Source organism: Cinclus cinclus, chromosome 5 (assembly GCF_963662255.1).
Source record: "Cinclus cinclus chromosome 5, bCinCin1.1, whole genome shotgun sequence".
In the NCBI taxonomy this organism is placed as follows: domain Eukaryota; kingdom Metazoa; phylum Chordata; class Aves; order Passeriformes; family Cinclidae; genus Cinclus; species Cinclus cinclus.
Window position 1 is genome coordinate 29,634,188 of NC_085050.1, and position 27,548 is coordinate 29,661,735.

Genomic DNA, 27,548 nt, shown 5'->3' on the forward strand with positions numbered 1-27,548 from the left:
TCTTTTTTAGTACATACAAATTTACTTCGAAGTCACAAATTTCTGAGTATAAGATAGAGTATAAAACAATTTAGAGACAAAGCTAGTACATTATTTTTTTCCCCATGGATTAAAAAAAAAAAAAAACAAAACAAAAAACAAACACAAATCAATGATGACATAGGCTCCAAATTTACAGGCTGGAAATGAACTATGAGAAGTAAAGTTTACAGTAACTGATCAACTTCCCAAATCCCTTCAAGAATCAGTCCTAGCACTCTTAGGGGCTATGCAGAAAACACTGATGCAGTGATTTCAACATTGTTGACTATGGTGTCACTCACTGACTTTGCTCCAATCATTCTCGACTGGTTTTCATCACATCCCAAAATGGCAACCCAGCTGCTCCACCCCAGCTGCACTGACTTCACTTGATGAATTCAGGATCAGCCCCAGATTCGGTGTCTTCCCACGACTAAAAAATAAGCAAGCAATTACTTGACAAAAAGTGTTATTCTGTACCATTATTTCCAAGCAACAGGGCAGAGACATACCATTATCCTCTTGGCAGATGACCACCTTGGCATGACAAGACCACATAAGGAAAGTTGCAATAAACTTTTCTGTGTCTACATAAAGGATTGTCTATTTCTACATTGTTTCACAGCTCAGTTAAGCCTCTGAGTTACTCTAGATCAGTAGTGATTTTCTAAAGCACTAAAATGTTCTTTGCACATAACCACCCCCACTGGACTGGTTCACACAAGTGAAAGTCGTTTTCCTAATTTGAAATTTCAGCACTTATGCTTCTCATCTTTTTGATTACACATATCAGCACAATTAACGTTAAGTCCCTGAAGAATAAAAAAAAAAATATTAAGCTATCAAAATTAAAATCACAACTTTAGGATAATGTATTTAAGGAGACAGCAGCATACCATGTTTTAAGGAACACTAATGTAGATGAACATGTGTCTAAAACTGAACTTGAAATGGCACTTTAAACCACCCTAGCAGTGAAAAACCCTTTACTGATCAATAGAATAGAACAGCATCTTAATAGAAGCACTCCAGTTGCTGCTGGTTAAAATCATCCATGTGAACTCAATCTTCCATGCTTCACAGCAAATTTAAGAAGAAAATATCACATCTCAAGTGCCTCATACCAGCTCTAAGTGCAGCTGGAGCTCCACATTTTCAAAAGACACACAAAATGCACTTATATAGATTTTGGCAGTCACCACATCAAGGAGCTATTTGTGTCTTTCCTGTCATGTTAAGCAGTTTTCCTGCTATTAAACAGTAAAAATACCTCCCCAGGGATGTGCTTAGAACATTGCACACCATTGTTTCAGGAACAGCCTGAGTGCAACATATCAGAGCCTATTTGAGAATATCTCACCAAGCTGAAAACAAAACAGAGAACAGAGCAGCATCCAGCACTTTCATTAGCTAAAAATATATCTCAACCCTTTGAGAGGCACAAAGTCCTTCTGCTGTGTGCTGAACAGTTAAGGGTCTTCCCTTACCAGCCACTCCTAACCAAGCTGCACAACTGAAGACCATTTTGGCAAACACTGCCCAACAGCTACCAGTGCTCCCTTTGAGAAGGGACTGCTTGTCATGCCTGCTGTGGAGACCAAACAGTTCCTGTGGAGAAGGTTTAGAACATTCAGTATATCATTCCTTGCACTACCCTGAGTCTCTTCTGTTCAAGTTAGCAAACTACAAAGACAGCAGACAGATTTTTACTTAACTGGGTGGTGGGCTGGGAGCAAGGGAGAGAAAGAAGACAACAGAAATCTTGAGGAACTGACACCTCAGGTAAGTGTGGGGTATACCCAAAACTCACCACAAGGACCAAAACCCACAGGTGAGGTTAATCCTCAAGAAAAATCTCAAAATATTAGCAACTTTACTTGTGCCACTAACAAAGGCAGCAAGAAAAATATTCACTGCATATTACACACACACACACCTTGCTTTCCTTGACCCTAAATCCTGACTGAGGTCCCTTCTGAAATAAAGAAATACAGGTTTAATAGGGTTATGCTGCTCATTTCATATCAAGACCTTTCATCTTTTTAATTGGCAAAATGTCTTGACTTGGTGAGCTAAGCAGGTGGCAGACCTGCAGTACAGTAATATTTGTGGAAATAAGCACGCTGTATTGTAATAGTTACACAACATAGCCACATTTGTGGCTAAGAAAAGTAATTTTTTTCTAGTCTTCTTCTAGTCTTGGGGGTTTTTTTTGAGTAGAATAAACTGCAACTGGCTTTATAAGAAAGGTCACATTCTTTTACAGAAAACATTTCCAATAATCCTGTTTTACAACTTAAAATATCTGAAAAGGCTTAGCACAAAGTCTATTCGTGTAATAAATACAAATGTAACATTTTTAGTAATTTAGATGTTTCTGATATAAGCAGTATCTGAGAGTCAAAAATTATGATTTTGGAAGTTAAGTAATTAATGAGTACTATTTGCAATACTGTGACATTTCTACTGAAGGACTGCTAGTTCTCTTTGAGAAAAGGATGAGCTTTAATTAAAAGAATTTCACCACAGATGTTCCCAGCCGTTCTATTTCCTGCCTAACTAGAAGTATTTCCATAACATCACATACAAACTGTTTACACAAGCATCCTGAGGAAGATATTTTACTTGCTATAAGTGTACAAGCAGCCCAGTAGCATGACAAGAAGTAGTAAATATAAATTCAACCAGGAGTTGAACACAGGACCCCAGGTTATTTAATGCCCTTGCTACAATTACTACCCATCAGTAAAGATTATACCAATGAAAGGTTTGTAAATAGCAGCTGTAAAGCAGCATCATGTCCAGATACAACTCAGGTTATTTAAGGTGAGTTATTTCCACATTTAAGTATCTGGACAACTAAATTGAATGGGATGCTGAGGGTTTTTTTTACACTATTTAAAGATGTAAGTTACACTGCCAATATATTCATTTTTCAGTAATCAAATGCTATTTTGTTGTCCCTGTAGGAGACAGAACAGAAACAATACTCCATGACCTGTTGGTGGACATGGTTAGAAAGGTGCTGGTAACAGCACTAATTTTTTTAGTTGATAACAGTAACAACCTTTCACTTCTTACTGTTTGATTGTAACGGCACTATTCCAGCTAGACAGTGCAGCCTTCTCATATTTTTTTTTCTAGAAGACAAGCCAAGATAGATAGGGTCTGCTTACAAATAATTTTCCAAATAGATTAGGTTTTGGCACGATATTGGGTGAAAGTCAAGAACTATTTGGAACATCACAACTTCCCTAAAGACATCAAATCCATCAGCTTTGGACCCAGGTTATTCCTATGCATTGCAGTACTGAGACATTACAACTTTTTAAAATAATAAAAGTAGAAATGCTGCTTCACTACATGATGTGACATAAATTAATAGCAAATCTCTATAAGCAGAAATTGCCAATTCTTGCCATTCATGGAAGGGACAGTGGTAACTGTGGTCCCAATCTACATATTACTTAACATGAAATGAAATCAACTATAAATGGAAGAAACTCTATTGTCCTTCCCACACCAGAGTTCTCTGTGCCAGCAAAGAAAGAAGGGTAACACAAGACAGCGAGACAACTGGCTGAAAATACTCAAAAATGTTGCATTCTGAAAGTGACTGAAATTTCATGGTATATTCCTCCAACAACAACAACAAAAAAAAAAAAAAAAAAAAAAGCTATTGTATGTTTTAGGAAGTTCAGATTAGAAGGGATGAATAAGTAGTAATACTTCATTTGTTTGAATGCTGTAAGCCATTTTTACTATGGCAACAGATTCATTTGCACAAACTGCAAAACTGGAAGAGGCAGATTTTAGAAGTATAAGCCTTGCTTTACCAGACTGGAAATCCCCTGAAGTAATTTAAAAGCTATTCAAGTTTTTAAGTGTAAGCGTAGCTGCCTGTCATTTTCAAACCCTAACCTACTTGACAGCAATAGAACTTTGCAGCCAGACCCTTTTCACCTATTAGATATGTCAAGTGGGAAAAAAATGCACACTTAGAAAATGCAGTGGTACTAGTAGAGATTATTTGTAATGTCTTCTATATTTACTCTCCAATTAACTTTCCTTCTACGAGGTTGAGCTTGAAGCAATAATTCTATTTATTTCTTACTGACAAATACTTGGGGCATCCTTCACATATAATTAATCCCTTTAAATGAAGGAAAAACAACATCCAACATGACTTGCTACAACTTGAATAGTATCCAAGTTGCTATTCATCTTCTTTTCAGCAGCATACCACTTGTTCTTTCTCCAGATTTTTTGGGGCAAAGCTCCCCCTTTCAATTAATTTTCATACTTTATTAAATACATGCACAGGTTAAGTGCTAGCATCACATATAAGCTACTCTGTTTTGACTCTGGCCTGTTCTTTGTTGGGTTGGGGGATTTCTTTTGTTGTTTGGGGGGTAGGGGGTTTGGGTGGGTTTGGCACATCATTTCTGCTACCAAGGCTTCCTTTGAAATTACTAGTGCTATCTTAATTCATTTTATAGCTACTGTAAACACAGCCATTGGGTGAGACTTTTATAGAGTACAAACTGTACTTAGAAACCCCAAAACACAGAGCTGTGATGCCTGAAAATAAGAACCTCCATTTAGTTATCATGTACATGCCTACTGAAGCTGTGACCTGTTAAGACTGAAATCAGGCACATCAGGCAGGTCATTTAGTACCCAGTCTTGAATAGATTAAGTCTGGAGCAGAATCTCATTGACTTAAACAGGAACATGATTAAATTCAAAATCCCCCATGACAAATGGTTTCCAGCTATTCAACCTCTTTTGCTCAGAACAGATAAGCTGGCTTTACTTCTGAACTATTTTTTTCCAGGGTGGGCGACACAAATATTTAACGTACTTGTCTCCTGTATAAAATTTCTCCAGCAGACTTCTAGATTTAGAATACCTAATAGAATTCGGTGTGTTGGGTATCTTTCTATGCTGCTGTATTAAACAGTAGTGTCAGACATTTTGCCAATACTTCACTTATTATTCAGGGAGATGGAACAAAAGCAGTACGAACACTTAAGCAACTCATGACACCTCAGGCTTTCAGAATCCTTTATTTAAGGGCCCTGCTTTGCAACACACAGAAGTAATTTTATCGTTCCAAATGTGATCAAAGAACAACTTTGGGAAGAAGTAATCAAAAAAGGAGGTCAGCTGCTCAAGTAAACACATCTATGATGTTTGCCTGTTGTTAGCAAGGAAGTTTTTAAAACTGGTATTGCTGAAAAGACATGTTTAGCAAGCAGTGGAAGTCACCAGCAAGACAAGACAAGAAAGTACAGTTTGCTTATGGGAAGGAAAGAAAGAGGAAAAGCAGCAAGGGCTGGATGAAAACATTTTGAGACAAAACAAGATACAAACCTTAATAAATTCTCAACAAAAAGCATAAGAGCTTTGACCTCCATTTGCAAAGGTAGTTTCTTGTATGGACTTTTATCTTATACAAGAGAAAACATAAGCAACTCAAAACTACTATTTTGAATAATGCATAAGAGGATGTCTTTTTCTCACAGTTTATACAGAATTGATGATCTACACAGAGATGATGATTTACTCTGTCACACCACTGAAGCATGAAGAACATAAGAGCACTTTAGTCACTCTGGTAAAAATCCTAACTGATTCAATAAAGGAAGAAAATATAGTATTTCAACACTGAAAAAAGTGATTCCCACTCTCCTCTGCCATGTTTATTCAATTCTGAAGTATTTAGATTCTTGCAGTTACTTGCTACAAGTAAGTTTTGTCAGTCACAGGATGGGAAAATAAATTACTTCCTTAAGGTTTCAGGATTTTGTTTTACTTAAGCGGGCACTCGTTATATACAGCTAACAATGCAGGTGTAGTATACTTCCACTTGCTGACAAAAATGATACTTTGATGCCTGTCTGCATTTATGGAGAGAGAAGAAGCTTCTGGATATCTTGACCTTAAATCAGTGCAGAGCACAGTCGTGGAAGTTGGACACAAGGCAACAAGCTAAAAGACCTTAAAGACACTTTAAATACTACATTAAATTTCATCTGGATTTATTCCCTTCCTAGGGGAAAAATATCTGATTTTATTTGGGTTCCCCGGAACAGACTGCATGGTTATGCTGCAACATATCTGAATTACTCTAGGTATTTGACACCTCCACATGGATGACAGTGCAAGTAGTGCAAAAACATCTAGCCCAAGAATCCATTTAAGCTAAGTGCAATGACTAACCTAGAATAACGTTAACACCTGTGTAAATAGCTGTGTGCCCCCCCCCCCCATGCTCCACGTGAAGAAACTGCATCAGGCTGTGGGGTACTACCCTTTAGTCAGACTGAAAACCCAAGAACAAGTTCCATCCTCTTCTTCCCAACAGTGTTTACATTCTAACTTCATCAAATTATTGCACTGCAATTGTCAGGCATGATACGACAACAGAAGAATCCAACCTGACCTGTACTCTAGATTACTTTAAAATTCTACATTTCAAAAACTGCTCTAAGTATGTCAAGGATGGTCTACAGTCATAAAGGTAGTCGATCTATGCTATGATCAAAGGGTGCAAAGAATGAAATCCACTATAATGCTTATTAGAAGTGCAATCTACACCAGAATTGCAACTCAGTGTTGTTTATATAACACTCATACATATTCATGTTTCTAGATGGACCCTGAAATTTTTTCTGGTAGTTACCCCTTCCTTTATTTATTGACACCATTTCTTACTGTTTACTGTGCCTATTGCTTATGTGACCTTGGAAAGAAGCTACATGTAGTTTTAATCAAATTAAACCACTACAAGAAAAGACAGTCATATTGGTGCTGCAAAACTAAATATGGCTCCTCCTGGCATTCAACAACAACAACATAAAATAACCTTTTATGCATGTGGTATATACAGTCATTGCCTCACGTACTGTTGCCGAGTTTTATGAACCTGAAATAATCACTAATAAGCTTCGATGCATTCTGCTGTTTCAAAAACTGCAGTATTATCTATACATACTTGCATTCTCCACTACTGACTATGACCTGTTTTTCATATGCCCTATTTTTTTGGTATACTCAGCTCCAGCTAATCACTGGTCAGCTTTCTGTTAACATATTGACTTCCTACAAGACACAAGCAAAGCAGAAGGGGGAAAGCAGGCAAAAACCTCCCATGCTTCAGTGCTGTACTGTTAGTCTGTACACATTGTACATGGAGAAAACACACAGAAGGTCTGTTCAGCACTTCTTATTTAATGAAGTGCTCCATTCCTAGAACACAGGGCTTACAATCTATTTTACATGTTGTATTTCACAGAGACCTTCAGGCAGGTTTTGTTTTCCCATCCACTCAAATGAGATGAAACCAAAAACTGATGCCTTTAATTGTAAAATTCTATTGATACATGCACTGAGATTTATTTTTCAAAATTACACAAATTTCTGTAGCACTTAATGAACATTTGAACATGATCTCCCCCTCACCTCCTCCTTCAGGATTTTCGGTCCTGGACTATGTGCTGTGTAGAAATCTCAGATTATTTATATAGTTATATGCACAAACACACGCTTTACATAAGAATTTTTGGCATCAAGGTATTTAAATCCTAGTTTAGAGCCAATGCAAGTGACCTGCAAACAGAAGTCTGTACAGTTGGCTTATATTATGTTCATAAATGCATTTAGTGTCCCAGAAGAATTTTGAAGCTGGATTTACTTGGGCAAGAATAAGAAATGACAAGGCAAACGGTTTAAGCTGCCATGTGAAAACACAGGACAGTAAGGAAAGCTGTCTGGTAGCACTGAACTCCAAGAAAATAAAAGCAGAAAGGGTGGCATTCAAGTGAGGAAATTCGTAAGTGAAGAGCTTCTGCAAAACCAGCTTATGTAGCTCCTTGCTCCCCTCTAAGTAAAATGCAAGAAAATTGTAAATAGGGCAGTGGAGAAAAATACTTATGCAAGATGCTTTTGGTATCTCTAGGTGTCACACAGCTCAAACTAAAACAACTTCCACCCCACATCCCCAAAATGAAACATGTAGGTCCTGCAATAAAGCTCACCTTCCATAAATTTGCTTTATTTGCTTTGCCTGACACTGAAGATAAAAAGGAGTTTAAAATTTTGTAATGTTTTTGTTTGTTGTGTTGTGTGTGTCTGTGTGAATTAAACACACACACTTGTCTCCAGTGTCTCAAAACTTTGTACCTTTTATGTTTGCCTCGAAACAAGAGGCACAGAAGTTTGCTTGTTCTATTTGCAAATAAGATGTACTTAGCACAACATCTGTGATAACAGATATCTACAGGTAAGTATTCAAATATTTCCCACAGAGAGCCACACCATGGCAGCCTGTATTCATTCCACTTTCCTCCCTGCTTCCCCCCTCGCACCCAATCAAGATATAGAAAAGACAGTGCACCCAGCAGATAACCATTAAAATGATTAGATAAATATTTAATAGCACAAACTTCCTGATACCATTTTTGTATTTATGCAAGGAAAGAGGAAATCCCAATTTGCATTTCATAAACAGAATAACTATCTTCCAAACAAGCAGTTCAGTACACATGCAGAGACTTAGAATATGAAACTACTTGGCTTAAAAGTCAGACTTCTGTCTAAAATTCAAAAACCTTCATGCCCAGTGCAGTTCTTATTTGCTAAAAATAAGATGCTGTTGAAGTAAATAAGATGTTCACTCAATGCATGCTCTAATCATCATATTAAAAATGCACAAACCTGTATGAAATATAACAGTGCTTTTCTTGTAGCCAGAAGGTAGACGAATATTTCGAAGCAATCCCTTTGCTGTCAGCCTTATGCGCATATTGGATAAGGAAAATTTCGGGGACCATAACATGTCTTCAGTGCAATTGGAAGACAAACAAGCAAGAAATAGCCTCCATGTAATGTCACATACTATGCTTTTAAATCCCTACTGGCAGAAGTGAACAATTCTTGCTGAAGAAAACAGGCTTGAAGAAATATTCAGGTCTCCATTCCTTTGCTGTTACTCCTTATGCACAGACAAGCAAAAAATCAGTAAAAGCAGATATCCACAATGTAAATGCTGCTGGCAGCTTCTCCTCACCAGATGTTCTGAAAACAAAGCTTGTCCTCAGAATAAAACCGACTTAGTGATTTTGAAAACCAACAGCTTCTGAATTGCATCACAGTACCGATGCTCAATCTGCTATGGGACTCTGTGGGCTGGGAACTGGAAAAGGAGAAATGGGAGGAGGAGGATGAAGAGGGAGGAGGAGGAAGTGGGTGGTCTCACCAGCTGAATAGATCATCCGGCAATGTCACAATCCATGTAATTTTTCTTCAGAGACTATAAGGAACATTATTTGAATATTCCTGGAGGCATATTTCAGCTTTGCTCTCCAAAATCCTTTTCAGGATGCACTTTTTAAAACTGTTTATTTCAGTCAAGTATTATGTCAATATTTAAAGTGTTAACAAATCCACAGACACATGTATTCTCTAAGAACAATTCAGTATTTGAGAGCTGCTTAAGGGAAATTCTGCTTAGCTTGGCAGCTCAACTCTGCAGATGCTTCCATTTATCATCAGAGGAGGACTCGGGCATTACTTCATAGCAAGACAGTTCTCTGCCAGCTGGGTTTTGAAGGCACCCAAACGCTGAGGCAAATGAGCAGTGTTGGAGGAATTCTTACAAAATACATGCTCTTCCCATATTTGATTAGCCCTCATATTAAAAGTTTCCTCTTACTATTTAATGAGCTGAAAAGTTTTGCATATACTTTGCTGAAGTCCACTGCCATTAGCAACAATTAAATTAAAAATAGATTTAGAAAATAAAAGACTTAACTGTTTTACAGATTAGAAAATGTCACATTTTTTACCCGCAACCATGACTAGACATACATGCACGGGCCACCTTCGTGTACAAAAAGAAACATTGCTTTTCTTCATTACTTTTCTTGAGGTCAGCAACTGCCTTACCAGGTAGCCACTGCAGCAGGGACCACCCAAGTACTCTCAGCCAGTGCCGGAAACAAGACAGTGGCAGCTCATACTTCTTTGGGGTTGTCTGAAGAGCTGGCCTGCACAGACTTTGTCACTCTTAAGATACAACAAAATAAGCAACTTTTCCATTGATTCTGCACTTCTACCATTCCAACAAACCCCAGTCAAGGTCCTCTAACATTTATACAGTTTTTCCACTTCCGGATACAATTAACCCAACTTAGTCTGAAACAAGCATAAGCCAAATCAAGCATCACTGTGAAAGGTCTCATTTCAGCAGTGCCTTACCTGTCCTCTCTTTACCTCCACAAATCTAACTTTTATATTTTAATAGCACGTCTTACTTGCTCAGGATGCTTAACACTTTAAATTACAGAGCTTATTTTCCACATCAGCTAGAACTAAAAATAGCATGCTGTTGGTGTATCCGGATATCTCTAATATCACGCAGAGCCCGGTGCAGTGACAGTGAAGCAGATGCTCACTGTATATAGAGCAGAAGAGCTGCAGAGCAGCGCCGTGACAGACCCATCAAGGCAACCTCCATAGCAGACTGCGTGAGAATACCCCGGTATGTTTTCAAAGCAGGTACCAAAATATTTATTTCCCAGCCCACTGATGAAACACCAACTCTGAAGTACTATAATACATCTTCAGTCCACATAAAACCATTCAAAATAAGTACAAAGACAGTAAATTAGTTTTTTTGGTTTTTTTTTTTTTTTGGTTTTTTTGTTTGGTTCCCAGGGCAGCCTCTGCACACAGCAGGGCATGCATATCATTACTGCTATAAAACCTCATTATTCCTTCTAGTCTGAAGAGCTTTGGCACAAGCAATGTGTGTTCATCTATCTTTCCAACACCCTGCAGTTCCAGACTCTTTCCTAATCCAATACTATTATTAAAGACATTTCCCCTTTCTGGGCTGCATACTTGAAAACCACACTGAGCAGTAAACCAGAAGGCTTGTTACAGCATAGTACAGCAGCAGACTTGTGTATTCACACATGCACAGTTCATTAGCACATCTCATCAAATATTACATCATTATTGTCAAATGCTTTTTAATTAAGGCATTTTGTGATTTTTTTACTGGGCTTACAGCCAGTCTTCAAACATCATTTAGCACCCAGCCACACCAGGTTTTGCCAGGGCACCCATAAGAATTTCTTTATTTCCCTCCTGTTACCACATTTCTCCAAGGGAGAAGCTGCCCTATGTAGTAAGTATTCTCTCACCTTCCCAATTTGATGCTCTCAGAGTGGAAACAGTCCAGTCAGGCTAAAGAAAACCCCAAACCACTACAAACCAACAGAACAATCCAAAAAACAACCCACCAGGTCTCCCCATCCTTGCAATAGTGCTTAGGAGAAGGGTAAAGAACTCCTCATTAGCTGTAAAACCAGAGAAGGAGGAACACCCCACTGAAACCTCCTAGGAATAGGAGCTAGAACAAAGAATCTCCACAGGGCAAACATGATGAAATGAACCAGTCTGGAAACTGCGGAAGGAATGAATCACCATACAAAATATGAGCAGACAAAAATCTTGTAGGGAAGACCAAAACTCCTCTTACAGAGATACACAAATAATACTTTTACTGCCTCTTCTTTCCTGCTCTTTGTTTGGGTGAAAATACGCCATGAAGAAACAGATATATTATTTGTAAAAAACCCTTTTGATTTGACAAAAATGCCTTTCGAGCCTCTAGAGTTTTAATTCTGTTAAACCCCAGAAACCTCAAACAAGTCTGCATTGTACAGAAGCAGACCTGACAGCACTAATAAAAAGCAATGGATGCATGTCTCATCTAGTGCCATCTAGTACCCAATGCTCAGAGTGCTCTGACAGCAGCCAGCAAGAGGACTGCCCGTGCCAGTCTGAACCCAGGCCAGACTTAACTTGCAGAGAGATTCCTCCAGTATAGTCTTTCTAGAGCTCAGTGTCACACCACAGTATATTCCACTGTGGCAGCCATGCATGTGCTAGCATGGTTTCCTTGGCTCAGGAAAGCAGCACCTTCAACTCTTGTCTGTACTCCCATGATAGTCATCCAGGGCCTTGTGCTGGCAGATGACAAAGCCAGGGTGTAATCAGTGGGATCTTAACAGAGTATGCACTGTCTACATTTCACACATAACATGAGCATCACAGACAGGTCTTTTCCTTTCTTGACATTAGAGAAGGGTGGCAGAAAACAGCACCAGAAAAGAATAAAACAGGAAACAATATACAGAGGACAAAAGGACAAATAGACTTTATTTACTAGCACCTTACTGCTGGCCTCCCTCTGACTCCAAGGGCAGAACTTGGGACTCTACCCTGTTATGACCATGTAATTCAGTCTGGGTTGCTAAATGCATCAGTACCTAATGACACCATCAGATGGTGGGGCCAGACCTATTTTAACCCCAGCAGATCTAATATATCTGCCACTCCCTGAGAACATCAGAAACATGACAATAAAAGGAGCAAAGAACACTGGCATCTGTAGGCTCTCTATTCAGCCTCATGAGGTGAAATCCACAGTAACTGCATTTCTGCTGTCCCTTTCCTTCTCTCCTCATCCAACAATCACTAAGAATGGCATTGGAACACAGTTAAGTGTCTCACTGTATAAAAGTCTAAATCGGGAGCTAAGTATTTAGAATCGAGAAACCCACGTAAAGGACACTTGGCTCCATGTCACATGACAGCAAGAGCAGTGCAGAGCAGATGGATTTTACTGGCATGTTTTACTACAGGAAGAACTGAAGGGTGATTGCTTGTGCAAAGAAAGATGAGAGAAGCAGGAACCTACTAAAAGCCAAAGGGTCATCTGTGTCCTCATTTTTATTTCTGGAAAATGACTGCTCCCACTCCACTTTCCTGTTATCACCTTGCTCTAGCCAGTGCTCCAGTTTGAAAAGCTGATTGTCCTGCAGGCAACAGTACCTGCTGCCACAACGAATGCAAACTGCAGCTTCAAGACTAATTTTAAGCTCACATCCTCTCCTGAAGAAAAAAGGAAACATCACCTTTCCTCAGAGCGGGAACTAAAATCCTAAATAATTTATGTTTCTTTTTTTCTGTATATAAAAGCTTTTAATCATTATAAATTCAGCAGCCTGTCAAACTGAAGGTGATGCTGCAGTGGATTTCCAGGCAAACTGATACAGGAATCAGGCTGATCTGTGTCTCCCTGATGCAACAGTGATATTTACATCATCTTCACTCTTTTAGAATTAACAACAGCTACAAAACACTGGAAGAATAATTTCACTTTTAACTTCTGATTTAAGGGAAGTGCATTTGCAGGAAGTGGCAAGTTGTTTAACCATCTCTGACACAAGACCATGAGTTTCACTTTCCTGTGACAATGATGTTTCAAGTATTATGTCCACTTAAGCCCATAAGAGCATCTAATGAACTCCAACTCCCAATATGGGAACTTTCTCTATCACTTGGACTGAGCTGATGCAATCTGTAGATATTCCCTTCAGCTGCCCTCTCTACTCACACAGTGGCTGGTCTATCCAATATTTAGACATGTGTGAGAAAACTGAAGCTCTGTGTTGCTTTCCTGTGTGGCTTGTAATTATGAAACATCAAAATAAATATCAGGGAAGAGAACCACAGACATTCCTCCTCACAACAGAACAGAGACCACAGAAATAAACTACAAACACTCCTGCTGCAGAAAGCCTGCATACCTATGCATCACTACTTGCTGGGAGAACAAGGTTCCCACAGAAGTTTGGAACAAAACAGCAACAAAGAACTCTGAAATATCTGACTTGTAATCCAGAAAACAGGTCCTTACTTAAAAGCATTAACAGAAGAAATAGACCTTGTAGTATGAAAACCATTTTGGTTGGGCTGGGAAAGGCCTTAATGAACGATTATCTGTCATAATAGCAAAACTGATAAAACCCTTACCAAGTCCTCATTGCTGGCATTTAAAATATAATCCAAACATTTTCAGTCAATCAATTGAGAAACTGCCTACAGAATACCACTTGAATTAGATGGCTCATATGTTACTCTATAGCAAGCCTTGCGCTTTTGGAATTCCTTGTTTTTTGTAAAAATATCTGTTGAAGGCACAAGGAACAATGTTGATTATTAGTACAGAACAGACCATCTTCCCAAATTGTTAACTTTCAGAAGATGAAATATGAGAAGAACACAAGGAACATGAATGCAAATACACTGATAGACTTAGCTGAAGGGACCAAATCTGGAATACATTAAGACTGTGTTGTCATGTACCTCTGATTTTTACACCCTATTGCCTATTCTAACAAACATATTACATCAGGAAAACACCTATTTTTTAATTATTAAAAACAATCAAAACAAAAACCCACACTTAAAACAGAAGACTTCAGAATTTAGAGTGGCATTCTCTGAATATCAGCACCAGCCATTTCACTTTGAAGACTTCTGGAGCATTCCAGTTCTCACTCAAATCCTTAGATCCAGTTGCTGTACTATACTTTACTTAGTCACAGTAGAAAAATCAGGGCAATAAGGCAACAGCTCTTGTGTTTCAAAGATAATTTCAGATTTATAGATATTCCCTTAACTCTTAAAACTAAATATTTTACATCCCCAATGAATACATTTATTAGGAAACTCCAATTCATACATTTGGATTATATGTATTTATTTATATAGAAATGGCAAAACAAATGCCAGCTTTCATAGCTAGTTCACATGCAGTAGCTGGTCTACTTAGTAGCTTTGCTGTCTGTTTATAAGAGCATTAGCCTGAAGGTATTCTAAGGTTAGATCACAAGGCACTTGAATCAATCAGATAGCCCTCATAGTTCACAGCAATAAAAAAAAAAAAAGAAAGAAAGACTATAGCTGGCTTTTCATTGCAGCTAGGAAGACAACAAAATAGTCCAGCCACAGTAAAATATCTGCAAAAGAGGTTTAAGCCTGATGTCTGTTGCTTTTCAAGGGATAAAGGGAAAATATTAATTTACATTGTTCAACTCCCAGAATTTCCAGTGTGCAAAACATTAACTACATTAAATGAATACAGAATCTAATCTTGTACTAATCTGTGTCATCCCAGAGCATGCAAAACCATTCCAAGTTCCTCTGCAGGATTTCCTGGCTTTCTTTTGGTGATAGGGACAGAGACAGAAAACCTGATGAAACCAACTTACTTACAAATGCTGAAGCTCTTAAGACCAGAGACTGAGAATCCAGTCTGTCCAATACATCTATACTGAAATTCCCAGTTAGAGCTAGTCAGAAGTGCCACTTCTGCAATATGGAAGACCTGGACCTCTTGGCTGCCAGGACATAAATGTTCCCATACATATCAAAGCCTTTTCAAGTCTCCAAGCACCACCACTGCCTACACAATTTCTTCTACACTTGCAAGACCTCTTACAAGCAAATACACATCACTCCCCAGTCAATAACAAACCCCAAAAGATCTTCTAGTCAGATACAAAAAGAGAAACAGAGCTCTAATGTGTTACTTGAGCAGATATCCCTCATCAGTCAGGGTAATTTGCCATACATTGCTGAATACCACAGATAGTCAGCTGAAGAGCTAAATATTTGGCATTCATAACAATGTGCATATCTCAGAATAGTCTTCCCAATTTTTAAAGATAATACATATTTTGACACATAAAATATACACATAACATACAATTTTAAAACATTTAGTCTTTTTTGCTGTTGTCGAAGCACAATCAGAGTGTGATAAACTTCAATCCTTGTTTTTCAGACGTGTGAAGTGCAAGTAGTTTGAGAGCAACATATTCTATCAAAGAATTGACAACATAAGAACTGTTTCCTCTCAGGTTTCAACAGGGATGACTAAGAGCATGAAAGAAAGGGGTGTAAACTGAAACTTAAAGTATGCCTCCAACTTTTGTGTGTACCAGAGTATTTTGCTAGCAAAAGCATCTTATCCCAGTATAAGGGTTTGAATGAAGAGCTAGACCCTACCTTTAACAACCTTTAACATGGGACAACTTCTTGAACTGTACGATTTATACCTTATTTTTCCATTTGACCTTGATCACCACTATTATTCACTTTCGCAATAAGCTCCTGGCTGAATTTCTTCTCTCTCCCAGTGTCGCATTTTCTAACAAACAGTTGAACTAAAACAAACATCCTTTCTTTATGGGAGTAAGAAGACAGAACACCATGATGGAGCATGTACCATTTTTTGATAATGCTTCTTTGGTTTTCATGGCTTCTACAGCCTTTAGTAACTGATTCTAGGCTCCATTGTATACTCCATTGCAGCGCTAAAAGATACAACATAAATCACACTGTTTATATTTAATAACACTTGACAGGTGTATCCATAAGCTGTCCTTGCTGCTGTCCTGACAATGGTGTTATGCTGCACATGTAACTGTAACTTGTTATCCATAATACATCACAGATCCCTTTCAGGGTCATGGAACAATAGGATAAGCCAAATATTCACATGCTTTATTCCCAAAATGATTGCTTTACCTTTGGAACTGCCAGACAGGATATTTGCTTTTGCTTGGCTCACATAGGTTCAGAGATTACAGTGTTGTAACTTAAGGTTTGGTCAATACCAGAGACCAGAGATGTGAATATCCACTGCATTCACACACACTTCATTGTAATATACTACAGAAGGATTAGACACAGCCAGCTTTTTCTACAGGGAGGGCTGAAGAAAAAGGCAAACAGCACTAACTTTATGCATTTTTAGAGGCAGTTCTGTATCTAGTTCAAAATTCCATCTCATAAGAGGCAATATTTTATTCATATATACATTAAGACATTACAGTAAGTGCACATGAACACCCTTACTTCAAGTTGGCAAATTAAGAAGTACAATAAAATATATTATTCCCAAGAAGTTAATTCTGCCTTAGCTTTAAAGCCAGTACTGAAGAAATATACCACAGAACTTGTAGAATTTATTTGATGCAGTGAACATCACCCATAAAAAATATGGAATTCAGAAAAAGAAGCCTTCTGAATGTTTTAACACAAGAAATGAACAGCTGCAAACAGGCAAGTATGTCCAGTTTTACAGGCACACTAACAGTAGGCTGTGGCTTGCTTTGTCAAGCAGATTCTGGCTGTGCATCATTGCTGTAAACGAATGGAAAATGGAGAAACAGCACCAACATTAAGGGAACAAAGCACGTTTAGAAAAGCCATCAATTTTTTCATTCTTGAAGAAATGTGACAGGCAGCATGAACAACTGAGCTAGACACTTGGTTAATACCTTAATACTGTAATCAATTATCAGAGTCCTGCTGTAACAAATTACTCCGGGACACATGGGCAGGAAATAGAAGTGAGGTTGGAACTTCTGACTGGATAAAACTAAAAACTGTAGACTTGACTATGGCACAGAAATAAAAGAACAAAAGCTTTATACTAGCTGCAGTCATGAGAACAAAGCTTCACTATAATATCAAAGCCAAAATAAAAAAAAATAAAAAAAAAGAAGATAGTGGGCCTCATTCTACATGGTACTGGCTGGCATTATTTCAGCTCATTTCAAAAAAGAACATTTGTCTTTTCTTAAAATGTAAGACATTGTACTGCAGAATATCCAAGCAGTCACACAGTATTTTTATTCTGTAAGAACTATCTGCAACTGTAAGGATGGAAAAGAAGTTCTTAAAAATGCAAAATACTCCACCAGACAGCTCTGCATTCATAAATGGGAATTATACTAATTCTCTGTACAAATTAAAAAAGCATTCAGTTGAATGTCTAACATGTCCAGTTTTGGAAACTGACTCAGTACAGTAAGAAGTTCACGTTTGTTAAGACAAACACTGAAATATAGCCATTTTACTGGCAAAAGTATGAGTAAAGAAAGTTTACTAAAATATTGCTAAATATAACAGGCAATTTGGAGTTTATGGCTGTGTTTTTAAGGCATCAAATCCAACACTTCAAAGTTCTGTAGCAACATGCTTTATTGGGTCAGAAAAGATGAATCATAAGCAAAATTCTACTAAACCAGTAAAAAGGGGAGGAACCCTAATTTCTAGAAAGTAGAGAGAATGTGCACACTAAATTTAGGGAGAAATAATTATATTTTGAGACTGTACTGTAAGCAAGCGTAAGAGAAACTGACTTTTCTAGTTTCTAGTCCAGAAATGGATTTTATTGTTTATTAGGAGTTTCCTCAATTGACCTAATCATGACATTATGTTGCTAGCTGAATCATCCCTTACATGCTTATACAATAGACTACGTTTGAGCTCTTGAAACTCCAGTGGCAGGCTTTATCTGAACAAACATTAGTTCAGCCAAGTATCAATAAAGGCAACAAACAGAAGAAGCACTTTGGGCAAAGTCTGACAGAAGCCCCGACACTTAACAGAAGATCTCAAAGTACTCTGCCACAATTATTAGGTAGACATTCGACATCCAAGAGAGTAAAAGATAAAAGCATTAAATGCATGTTATGACTACAGCAAATTTTGAAAATACTGCCACAGTAACAGAACTACAGAACAGAACTGATTTGCCCAGTAATTTCAGACTCAAATTTACAACATGTGCTTGGCTACAGCACCTCTTTCAGAAAGACATTTGCTATTCACTCAGGGGACACAGGGCCTTCACAGTGACACACTGATCTTCAGTATCTTTCAAAAAGGGCTTTTCAACGAGTAATTAATTACAAGTAGCTTTTAATTCAACAAATGCGTGCTGATTCTTGGGAAACTAATTTAGACTGCCAACTCTCTTGAAAAGACCTGGAAACTGCTGCAAGTGGAAGCACAATCTGAAGACTTTTCAGTCTCTTGGCAGATAGCAATTAGCACCAGGTGTCCTGACTGGCGCAAACACCAAAAACAAACCCAGTATGAAGTCCTTAAAACTCTGCCAGATTTTGAAACACCATCTGCCACTTAATCAGCTGCGATTTCTCCCTCTGCCATATGAGCAGACACATACATCAACATGCTCTGATAGTTTCAACTTGTTATACAAATGTAGTCTACACTGATACACAAAGACAGCTCAGACCAACAGGTTACCCACAATGAACGTTCCAGAAAAGGAAGGCTATGTGGGATTCCTCTATTTGTTTAGGGGTTTTTTTCTTTTTTCTTTTTTTTATGCTGCAACACGAGTTCACTCATTGCTTACTTTGGCTAAAAAGTAAAAATGACACCCAAATTTCATTGCCATACTCTTTGTTTTTTTGGGGTTTTTTTGTGTACAATTTAAACCTCTGGAAACAGAGGAACAGAACAGACTGCACAGACTAACATTCAGGTAGCCAGAAGACAGGAAATAGACGAAACCCAAGAAAATAGGCTTTTTTTTTTCCATATTCCTTGAAACTAGTCAGTGATAGTTCACAGAATTACTCATTGTGCATCTGTTCCCAGAAAAGAACCAATATACTAATATAATGTATAAACTTAATTTGAGTTGCACCACAGAAAAAATAAAATGCACTCAGAAAACTCACCAGGACCCAAACAAGATAGGCTTTGGTGTAAATTTCTTCCAGGAGTACCTTCAAAAAGAAAAAAAACAATAACAAAAAAATTATACTTTGAGCTAATAAGTCGCAGCAGGATAATCTCTTCTTAAGATTCAAGATTCTTTCCACATAAGCTCCTCAAACTTTGCAATTTCAGTTTCTTTCTTCTGATGACTGATGGCATGATCTACAGCAAGATTTACCATTAGAAGAAACCGGAAAATGCAGGATGCATTCCCAATTACAGTTATCTCGTTACAATTATCATATTTCATTTAAGCCAGGTAGCACTGTTTCACTTTACTCATTCAAAGAGGACCACAGATAATGAAAAACTACCATCCATACCGATATTTTAACTTTTTTTTCCTTCTGTATGCCATAGTTATTTTATTTGCATAGAGGAGCAATAAACTAACAACATTGAAAGCACTGAGAAAGTTAACCTACCCTTACTGTATCACATTAAAGTTATGCAGAAATTGACCTACAAACTTTTTTATTTTGAAGTATATTGAATGAAAGCAATTTTTTAGACTGCTGGGTGTAAGTGCAAAAGTCATGTACATAAAAGGTCTTTTGACATCACCTTTCTGCAGGCTTTAGGAATAGTGTGGATCCTATGGCACCGGTTTCATCAGGAAACAAGCTGCTTTGTACCACCACTGTACTTGTTTCCCCCGCCTCAGCTTTGCAAATAGAGCTTTGCTCCCAAAATGAAAACTGGGTCTTACAAAGTTTGTCCAAAGGCTTATGTATGTTCTTTTGATTCACTCTTGCAGAAAGGACTAATTTTAATTCAAAGTTAAAGATGAAACAAACATCTGATACGGAAACAAAGTGGAGTAAATATCCTCAACAGCCAGAGCTGATGAGCATGCTCTCACAGGAATCTTGCTTAAATTAAACACAAACTTGGCAAAATCTAGTCTACACTGTGTTTTTCAAGCATACAACCTTATAAGCAGGTGACAGAACATCATCTAACAGACAGATTAATTATCCTGTATTTTTAGTCCTTATGGGATGTGAGTTTCAAGTAGACAGTAGACAGTGAATGCCCCTAAAGCAAATAGGTAAGGAACAGAACTTTACAGAGCCAGCTTCCAATGTGGTGAACTGCAAAGAAAATGAGCCAACTATCCCAATTATTCCAAAATCATAAATCTCAAAACAGAAATCCAAGAAAAAGTGAAAAATTGTCTACCCCACAGGTGATTACCTCTAGTCTCACCGACTTTCCTTGCTACGTGTAGAGGCCCAGATGATTTTGGCGTGCATTGGTTCAGTGAAGAAGACCTGGTCTTGGCTCCTAAAAGTAAAAGTAGAAAAAAGTTTAAAGTAGAACCACGTCAGCAATTAAAAACATACCTTACATTTTTACAGTTTTGCACAAGATCCACAAATCTGTTCAAACATAAAAAGAGACACCTTCTAGAATGTTTAAGCTGTATTTAAACAGGTCTGCTTTGCCAGAACTCATGTTGGAAGAAATAAAAAAATAATTTTAAAAGCCTTCTTAGCAGGAGAAAATACCAGTAAAGACTTCATTTTAGCACTAAGATCAAGTTACTTAAGTCTCAAAACAGCAGCAAATACAATGCAGCTAAGTAAACACTGGCTGAAAGAAATCTCCAGAGGCCAGATATCCACACTACCATTCAGAGCAGGGTCACCATTAAGACAAGACCAACTGACCATGTTTTTGTCTAGATGAGCCTTGCAAACCTCCAGGAAGGGTGGTTTTATGGCACTCCTGGGCAAGGATGCATCTCCCACTCTACAATTTGCAAGCATTTCTGACTGCTATGTGATCTGGTGCTATTGAGAATTTGGCACCATGACCTTTGTAGCTGTGCTTTTCAAGTTACTGACTGCACAGGCTCAACTCCCTCAACCTCCTCTCACTGGACAAAGACCCCAACCATCTTCTTAAGTCTCCACTGGATCTTTCCAGTTTCAAAACAACCCTCTTGGTCTGGGAAGGATCCAAACAACACCATAGTCCAGGTAATACTGATCTGAAGGGGACTACCAGCTTCCTTTGGCCTGCTCCTGCTTCCTGCTCCTGCAGGTGCTGAAGGCACATTGCCAGATCACTGAAGATGATGAGCTATGCAGAGTTGTGCCATGTGCTGGACCCCAACAGAAAGCATCAGCTTGCCAGAAAGCCATATGATTTGTGTTTGATTCAAAGTGACTTATAATTTGTGGCAAATTCTGCTTCTTTTCACTGTTCATTCTTTAAAGCATGTCATTACAGAGGAGTATTTGGCAGGCATCCCTTATTTATTCTCAATTATGTCAGATACCAACTTAAAATGTAAGTCTAATGCAGGAATACAACACTTAATTAGGTTTATCCAATTACAATAACCAGTTCACCACAATGATGGTCAGAAGCAAGCTGATTACAGCTACAACTCAGGAAAGAGACACAGCAAGCTTATTTATCTGCAGCAATACAAAGATTATTTTAGCCTTCCTATGAAGTCTTACAACACTTGGAGCACCACTGATGCGATTTTACCTCCTCTGTTTACAAACAGAGTCATGTACCTTTTGGAGTTGACCTCAGTGACTGCAATCTAGGTCTCAGTAATGCTTTCAAAGGGACAGACCCCGAAGTGCCATTCTGGCAGGCTGGTTTTGAAGACCATTCTCCATTCCTGATGACTGTGGCACTTGCAGCTGCAAAACAGAATCACAGCAAATTTGCTCTAGGCATATCCAATTTGATTTTCTCTAAACTATAAGACAAGCTAGTTCTACCAGAGACTAAAGGACCCTGAATGAGGTTTGAATTTATGGTCACAATGGAAATTTTTCCTTGACAAACAAAAACCTGAGATTTTGGAAAAACACTGTTTCAGTTGCTCAGAAAAAATATGAAAATATTTCTAAAGTAAGTACAGACTGAGTAGACTTTGGTTTGGGCACTAAAAAATGACGTATACTAACACATTAAAGAGTCAGAATTCACAGAGGCAAGCAAAAATTAAGCCACTGTGGAATTGTCAGTGTTGCCTTTCTCTCTAGTCATTGAAAAAATAATGGGGGGGGGGGGGAGCTTTTGTCATATATTACCAGGCTTCCCTCAGATTACTGTTTGTTTTTAGTGACACTTTTTTTAAAGGGCAACGTGAATATACATGTCCTATATTGTTCATCAGAAGATGATACACTCTCGAGATAATTTTATCCTCTTTAAACCGACTTGCATAAACCATGTAAGTTAACTACTTCAAAAAGGTGCTTTTTTGGCCACTAAATATTTTCTACCACAGAAAGACTATTTCCCTTTAAGAAACACATGCAACTGAAGCCATCATCTTTTTATAAAAAAAGGAAGTTGGAGTCTCTCTAAATGCACAAAAACTAAATATTTCAAAAACACATCAGTAACATCGCTATTCTGTGGGAATCTGACCCTGATCAACATTAGATAATTTAAATTAATTTGCTTTAGTAGAGCAAAAGGTGTGAAGCAGTCCTTCACCATTTTTGCAAATCACTAAATTTAGAATGTTTACTCAGAGTTCACTGCAAGCAGTTAACAACTGCCTGCAAACTGGTGTGCTACTTCCTCTTCTAAATCAGCAGCACACCATGGAAGTAACACTCTGGGTGTATGAGCTGCCTTCTGGTGCAGGACTAGTTAGGGCACAGTTCTGTCCTATTAAAAACTCTGGAGTCAGCTAACCAGACTGTGTGCAGGAAGGAAAAAAAAAAGAAACAAAAAAACCCAAAGCAAAATGTCCTCACCAAAACCTCACAAGTTTACAGAGTTTGATCGCTTTCAGATTCAAAGATGTTCATTCATAGAATTCAGAGCAGCTACTGCAATCCTGAATACAGATGGACAGGTATGAAGTGATCTCAGCCCAGTAAAGACCTGAAAACTCAACTCATTAGAAGGATTTTAATGAAGTATTGACTGTATAAAAATGCTGATGTAGGTCAATTGCTGGGATCAGCTTTTTAACCTCTGAAACACTATTTACTACATATGCAATTATTCTAATGCAATTAAAATCTGGATTCCTTTTCTTAACCTCAGAGTTAAACATTTCAGTATGTTCTAAGGATTGTATTTTCAGCTTAACATTATAACTAAGATTACTGTTAAAAAATCTGCTTTTCAATGCTCAAGCTGACTGCACACAAAATACGCTTTTAGTAACAACAGTGTTTCAAACCTCATGATCTCTGAACTTCTCAAATAAGAAGTCATTTTAGAGAAAAGAATCAAAGTTCAACTGCTCATTAGACAAAAAAAAACCCAAACCCTAATGCTACCACATGGAATTACCAATCCAAGGACATCCTATAACAAAGGGCTGAGCTGACAACACAGGAGAAATGCTCTTGTCATTTTTCTTCCTCTGCTTTGTCAACAGAAGACAAACTCCAAACAAGCCAAGCACCTTTTTGATTTAATACTGCTGACAGGATCACAGTAGTTTGTCATATGTTACATGACACACACAGCATAAGCCTCCCATCTGATCTTTGTGTGTCCCACAAATGTAATAAAAACACTTCAGCTTTAAATTTTTTTCTGGTATTATTACGTAGTATACTAAATGAAAGAATAAAAAAACAAGAACATCACTGTATTTAGCATTAGAATACAAAGTAAATTCCTTAGTTCTTTGCAATTTGATTCAAAGTCATAAAAATTTCACTAACATATGAATTACACATAATAGTAAGTCATTATACTCACAAAACCTTACTATTAGATATAAATAATTCTTATCGAGTGTAAAAAATTCTCAAAATAATCACACAGAAAATCAGCAGATCAAAACATTGCATATATTTACCAACCTACACAAAACAAAATACATGCTTTAGAATAGAAATAAGAAGAACACAACCTACTTCTCTTCCCAGTAAACGTGGCTAACAAAGGAACAATACAAAAGCTGTAAGACCCCACTACCAGCAATGTCAGTAAGGTAATATCATAGTGGCTTCCTGAGTCAGTCGGTGGTGTTAGTGTAGAATTGAAGAAAATAATAGGAGAAAAATTAGTTTCTGTGCAACTGCGGAGTCCTCCTGGAATAGTCATTTAAAAAAGGTCTAAGCAAGCTTAAAGTCTAAGAGACTGCAGCCATGTTCAACCTCTCATGTTGCTCTGCTTGGTCTTCGTGAATCGGAGTGGAAAAAATTGTAAGCTTGAAGGCAGTGGACAAAACAGATCACAGCAGCTAGCAAATCAGGCTAAATAAGGAGTCATCTGTTTGGACACTTAATCTGAATACACTCCTTTGTTATGAAGCAATGACCCCTTCCTTTGTTACATGCGGGAGCAAAACGAAGAGAGCACAAAGCTGCTTAGCCATTCCAGATACAGTCCTAAACCCGAACAGCAAAAGTCAACATGGCTGTCACGGTATCAGAACCGATCTCATTACACAGCAAGATGCACATACATATTTTATTACACATACTCTTATTCATTAGAGGAATATGTTAGGTTTTACTTTAATGAAGGCAGTACGGGGCAGGGGGTGGGGAGAAGAACACAAGAATAAGTAGTTATGTGTGTATGCATATGCGCATGTTAAATCACACTTCTCTTTTTCAGTCCATTGAAGACAGAGTTAAGTGACATCTGGCAAAATAAAAGGCCTTTGCCCAGTCTTCAAGACATAACAGGTGATATGATAGTAGCAGAATATTTGCATGTACTTATTTGCATATGCATAGCTGGGAATACTGATATGTCTGATAGTCAGCTATATGTTATTTGCTTCACATTTTTTCCCCTCAGAACCCCTAAGAACTGCTGTAGAACTTCAAAACGAACAAAGTCCTGATGTTCTCCTCACTAATTTTAATCAAGATTGATTTGGTTAGGTCATACACCAATGTTTAGAAATTACAGAAATCTACCCATGCAAAGATTTGTCTTCTAAAACAAGTTTCACTGACGTGCTTGTAATTTCATCTACATGTTTTGTCCTAAAACTCTGAAAGCAGATATAAACTGGTTCAAGAAAACATTTACCATCAAAAAACCTCTAACATGCTGTTCCAAGTATTATGACAAGTAAACCATTCTATTCAGACATACTACACTACATGTAAGCACTAGGAAACTCTTGCTTGAGAAGACATGCTGGTTATGTAATGTTCCGGGATGGAAGAGAAGTTGCACCAAAATCTCCAGTCATCAACCCAAAATCCAGGGCTCAAAACTCCTTCAGGCACTACGTCTCAAAAAGGAAAATTTTAAGTAAAGAGGCAAAAAGAATAAGACCTAGAACTAATAACTAGTAACTAATAACTAGTACAATCAGAATAACCACAGGTACTTGTCACACAGGACTCCTTTCCAAGAGGATTTTTATCAACAAGCAACTGATGCTGGCTAGCAATCAGTTAAAACCCATAAACCTCACGTATACTTACAATTAGTGCTGAAAAGACTTTGCTCACTCTGAGCACTGCTGACTGATGAGAAGCTAGGTGTTCTGTCAAGCACTGATCTTTTGACAGGCACTTTGGATTTGGCAAGGGATTTACCAAAGCTAGTCGAGGAGACTGGAGAATTTTTCACTGAGGCATGCTTCTCTCCTGGCAAAGATCCTACACCTGTCAATTAGGGGCGAAAGAGGAGGGAGAAATAAGAACAGAACGAGTAGGAAAGAAACTCAAACGATTGCTTCTTTTACACATATGCCTACAAATAAAAATATTTACGCAGTAAAAATACATATAAAATGGCTTAATCTATCTCCTATCAACATGGCAAAAAGTGCTGCAAATGCAGAAAAACAGTTTCAAGGACTTAAAGTCTTAGAAATAAGTCAAGAGCCTCACAGATTTGCCTTCAGTACAGACATCTGCACACGTAAAAAAGTCTTTTTCTGCATTTTCCTTCCTCACATTATGGTTCACTGTACTGGCAATCCCATGAATATATAACCTCCATTTCTAAGACAATCTAAAAAAGGAATCTGCTGTTTGATCCTCCCCAAAAACAAATTCACAACCCTACTCCTCTTTGACAGAACACTCTAAAAGATAACATCCTTTCAAGGACTAAGCATGAGAGTATCAAATGGCTTTGTACTCACATAATATCCTGAAAACTGAGTAATTCTACAGGACTAGTTTAACAGCACTTCCAAAACCAGGTTCTTAATGGCCAGCTGGTGCAGAAACATTTTTGTATTAAGTCCAGTTTTCATTTCAGTTTGTTGAATACAAAAACCCAACAGCTAAGTTGATCAAATAGGAAAAGCACCTAAACAGGAGGTAAGTGTAGGACAAGCTCACTCTTGCACTACTAACAAAGCAAATACACTTTGCACAAGAAAATCTGAGTTTAGAAAAATTAAGATTCATTTCCTGAAAAGTGTACACCTAGATTAAAATTTCAATGGCCCAGAGAAGTTATACACACAGACTTCTCTTGCCAGCTTTGAGGTGACTCCTATCAGCCTCAGTATCAAGATCTTAATAGTGCATTCTGCATATGGATAACAGCTTTTTATTATTGTACAAAAACAGAGATATAGAAGACAGACTTACATTTTTTAGAAAGTATTTTTTTATCTACTGTAAGAAAAACCTATCTAAAATATGTTAATTGCTTATTCCAATTCCATTTTCTTAATGACAGTTTATCTTAATGGAAAAGAAGCAACTGTGTCTCAGATTTGACTTAGAACAATCAAACTTCTATTTAAAAGGAACATCTTTCCATTTATTCTTGTCACTATAAACATTTCAACTTTGCTTATCTAGAAAACTACTGAAATATGACTAAATTAGCTTAATTAAACAGCACTAGTTTTACTAAAGGATTTCTACTCTTAAATACTAAAGATCAAGACACTTTCAATTAACACCAAACCCAAGAAATTATGACATTAAGGGGATTGCACTAAATTTTAGACAAGAAAAACATGCCCAATGCCTGCCTTTCAACAGTAGGTGGTGTGACAGGATTAGGTAACTTGTCTCAATATATCCCGTGTCAAGTATGCAAAACAGGAACAGGACTGGTAAAGAAAGGTATGTCCAAGCTACTTTTCTCAGTTCAGTCCAATTCAGAAACAAAAG

General features: G+C 37.7%; 1 protein-coding gene across 5 annotated transcripts in view; it reads right to left on the reverse strand.

The window, feature by feature from the left end:
* MTUS1 (microtubule associated scaffold protein 1) overlaps nt 1–27,548 on the reverse strand; it is an 81,546-nt gene that overhangs the window by 39,441 nt on the left and 14,557 nt on the right. Inside the window, exons 3-6 of one of the 5 annotated variants that reach the window (XM_062493536.1) lie at nt 25,890–26,072; nt 22,026–22,157; nt 20,689–20,778; nt 19,452–19,499 (exon numbers count right to left, since the gene is read on the reverse strand). In XM_062493536.1, coding sequence (XP_062349520.1) covers nt 19,452–19,499; nt 20,689–20,778; nt 22,026–22,157; nt 25,890–26,072 — 453 coding nt within the window. Of the gene's footprint in view, nt 1–8,742; nt 8,864–18,581; nt 18,587–19,451; nt 19,500–20,673; nt 20,779–22,025; nt 22,158–24,353; nt 24,544–25,885; nt 26,073–27,548 lie in introns of those variants that run through there. The other 4 variants (XM_062493537.1, XM_062493535.1, XM_062493538.1 and 1 more) reach the window with 4 other exon arrangements.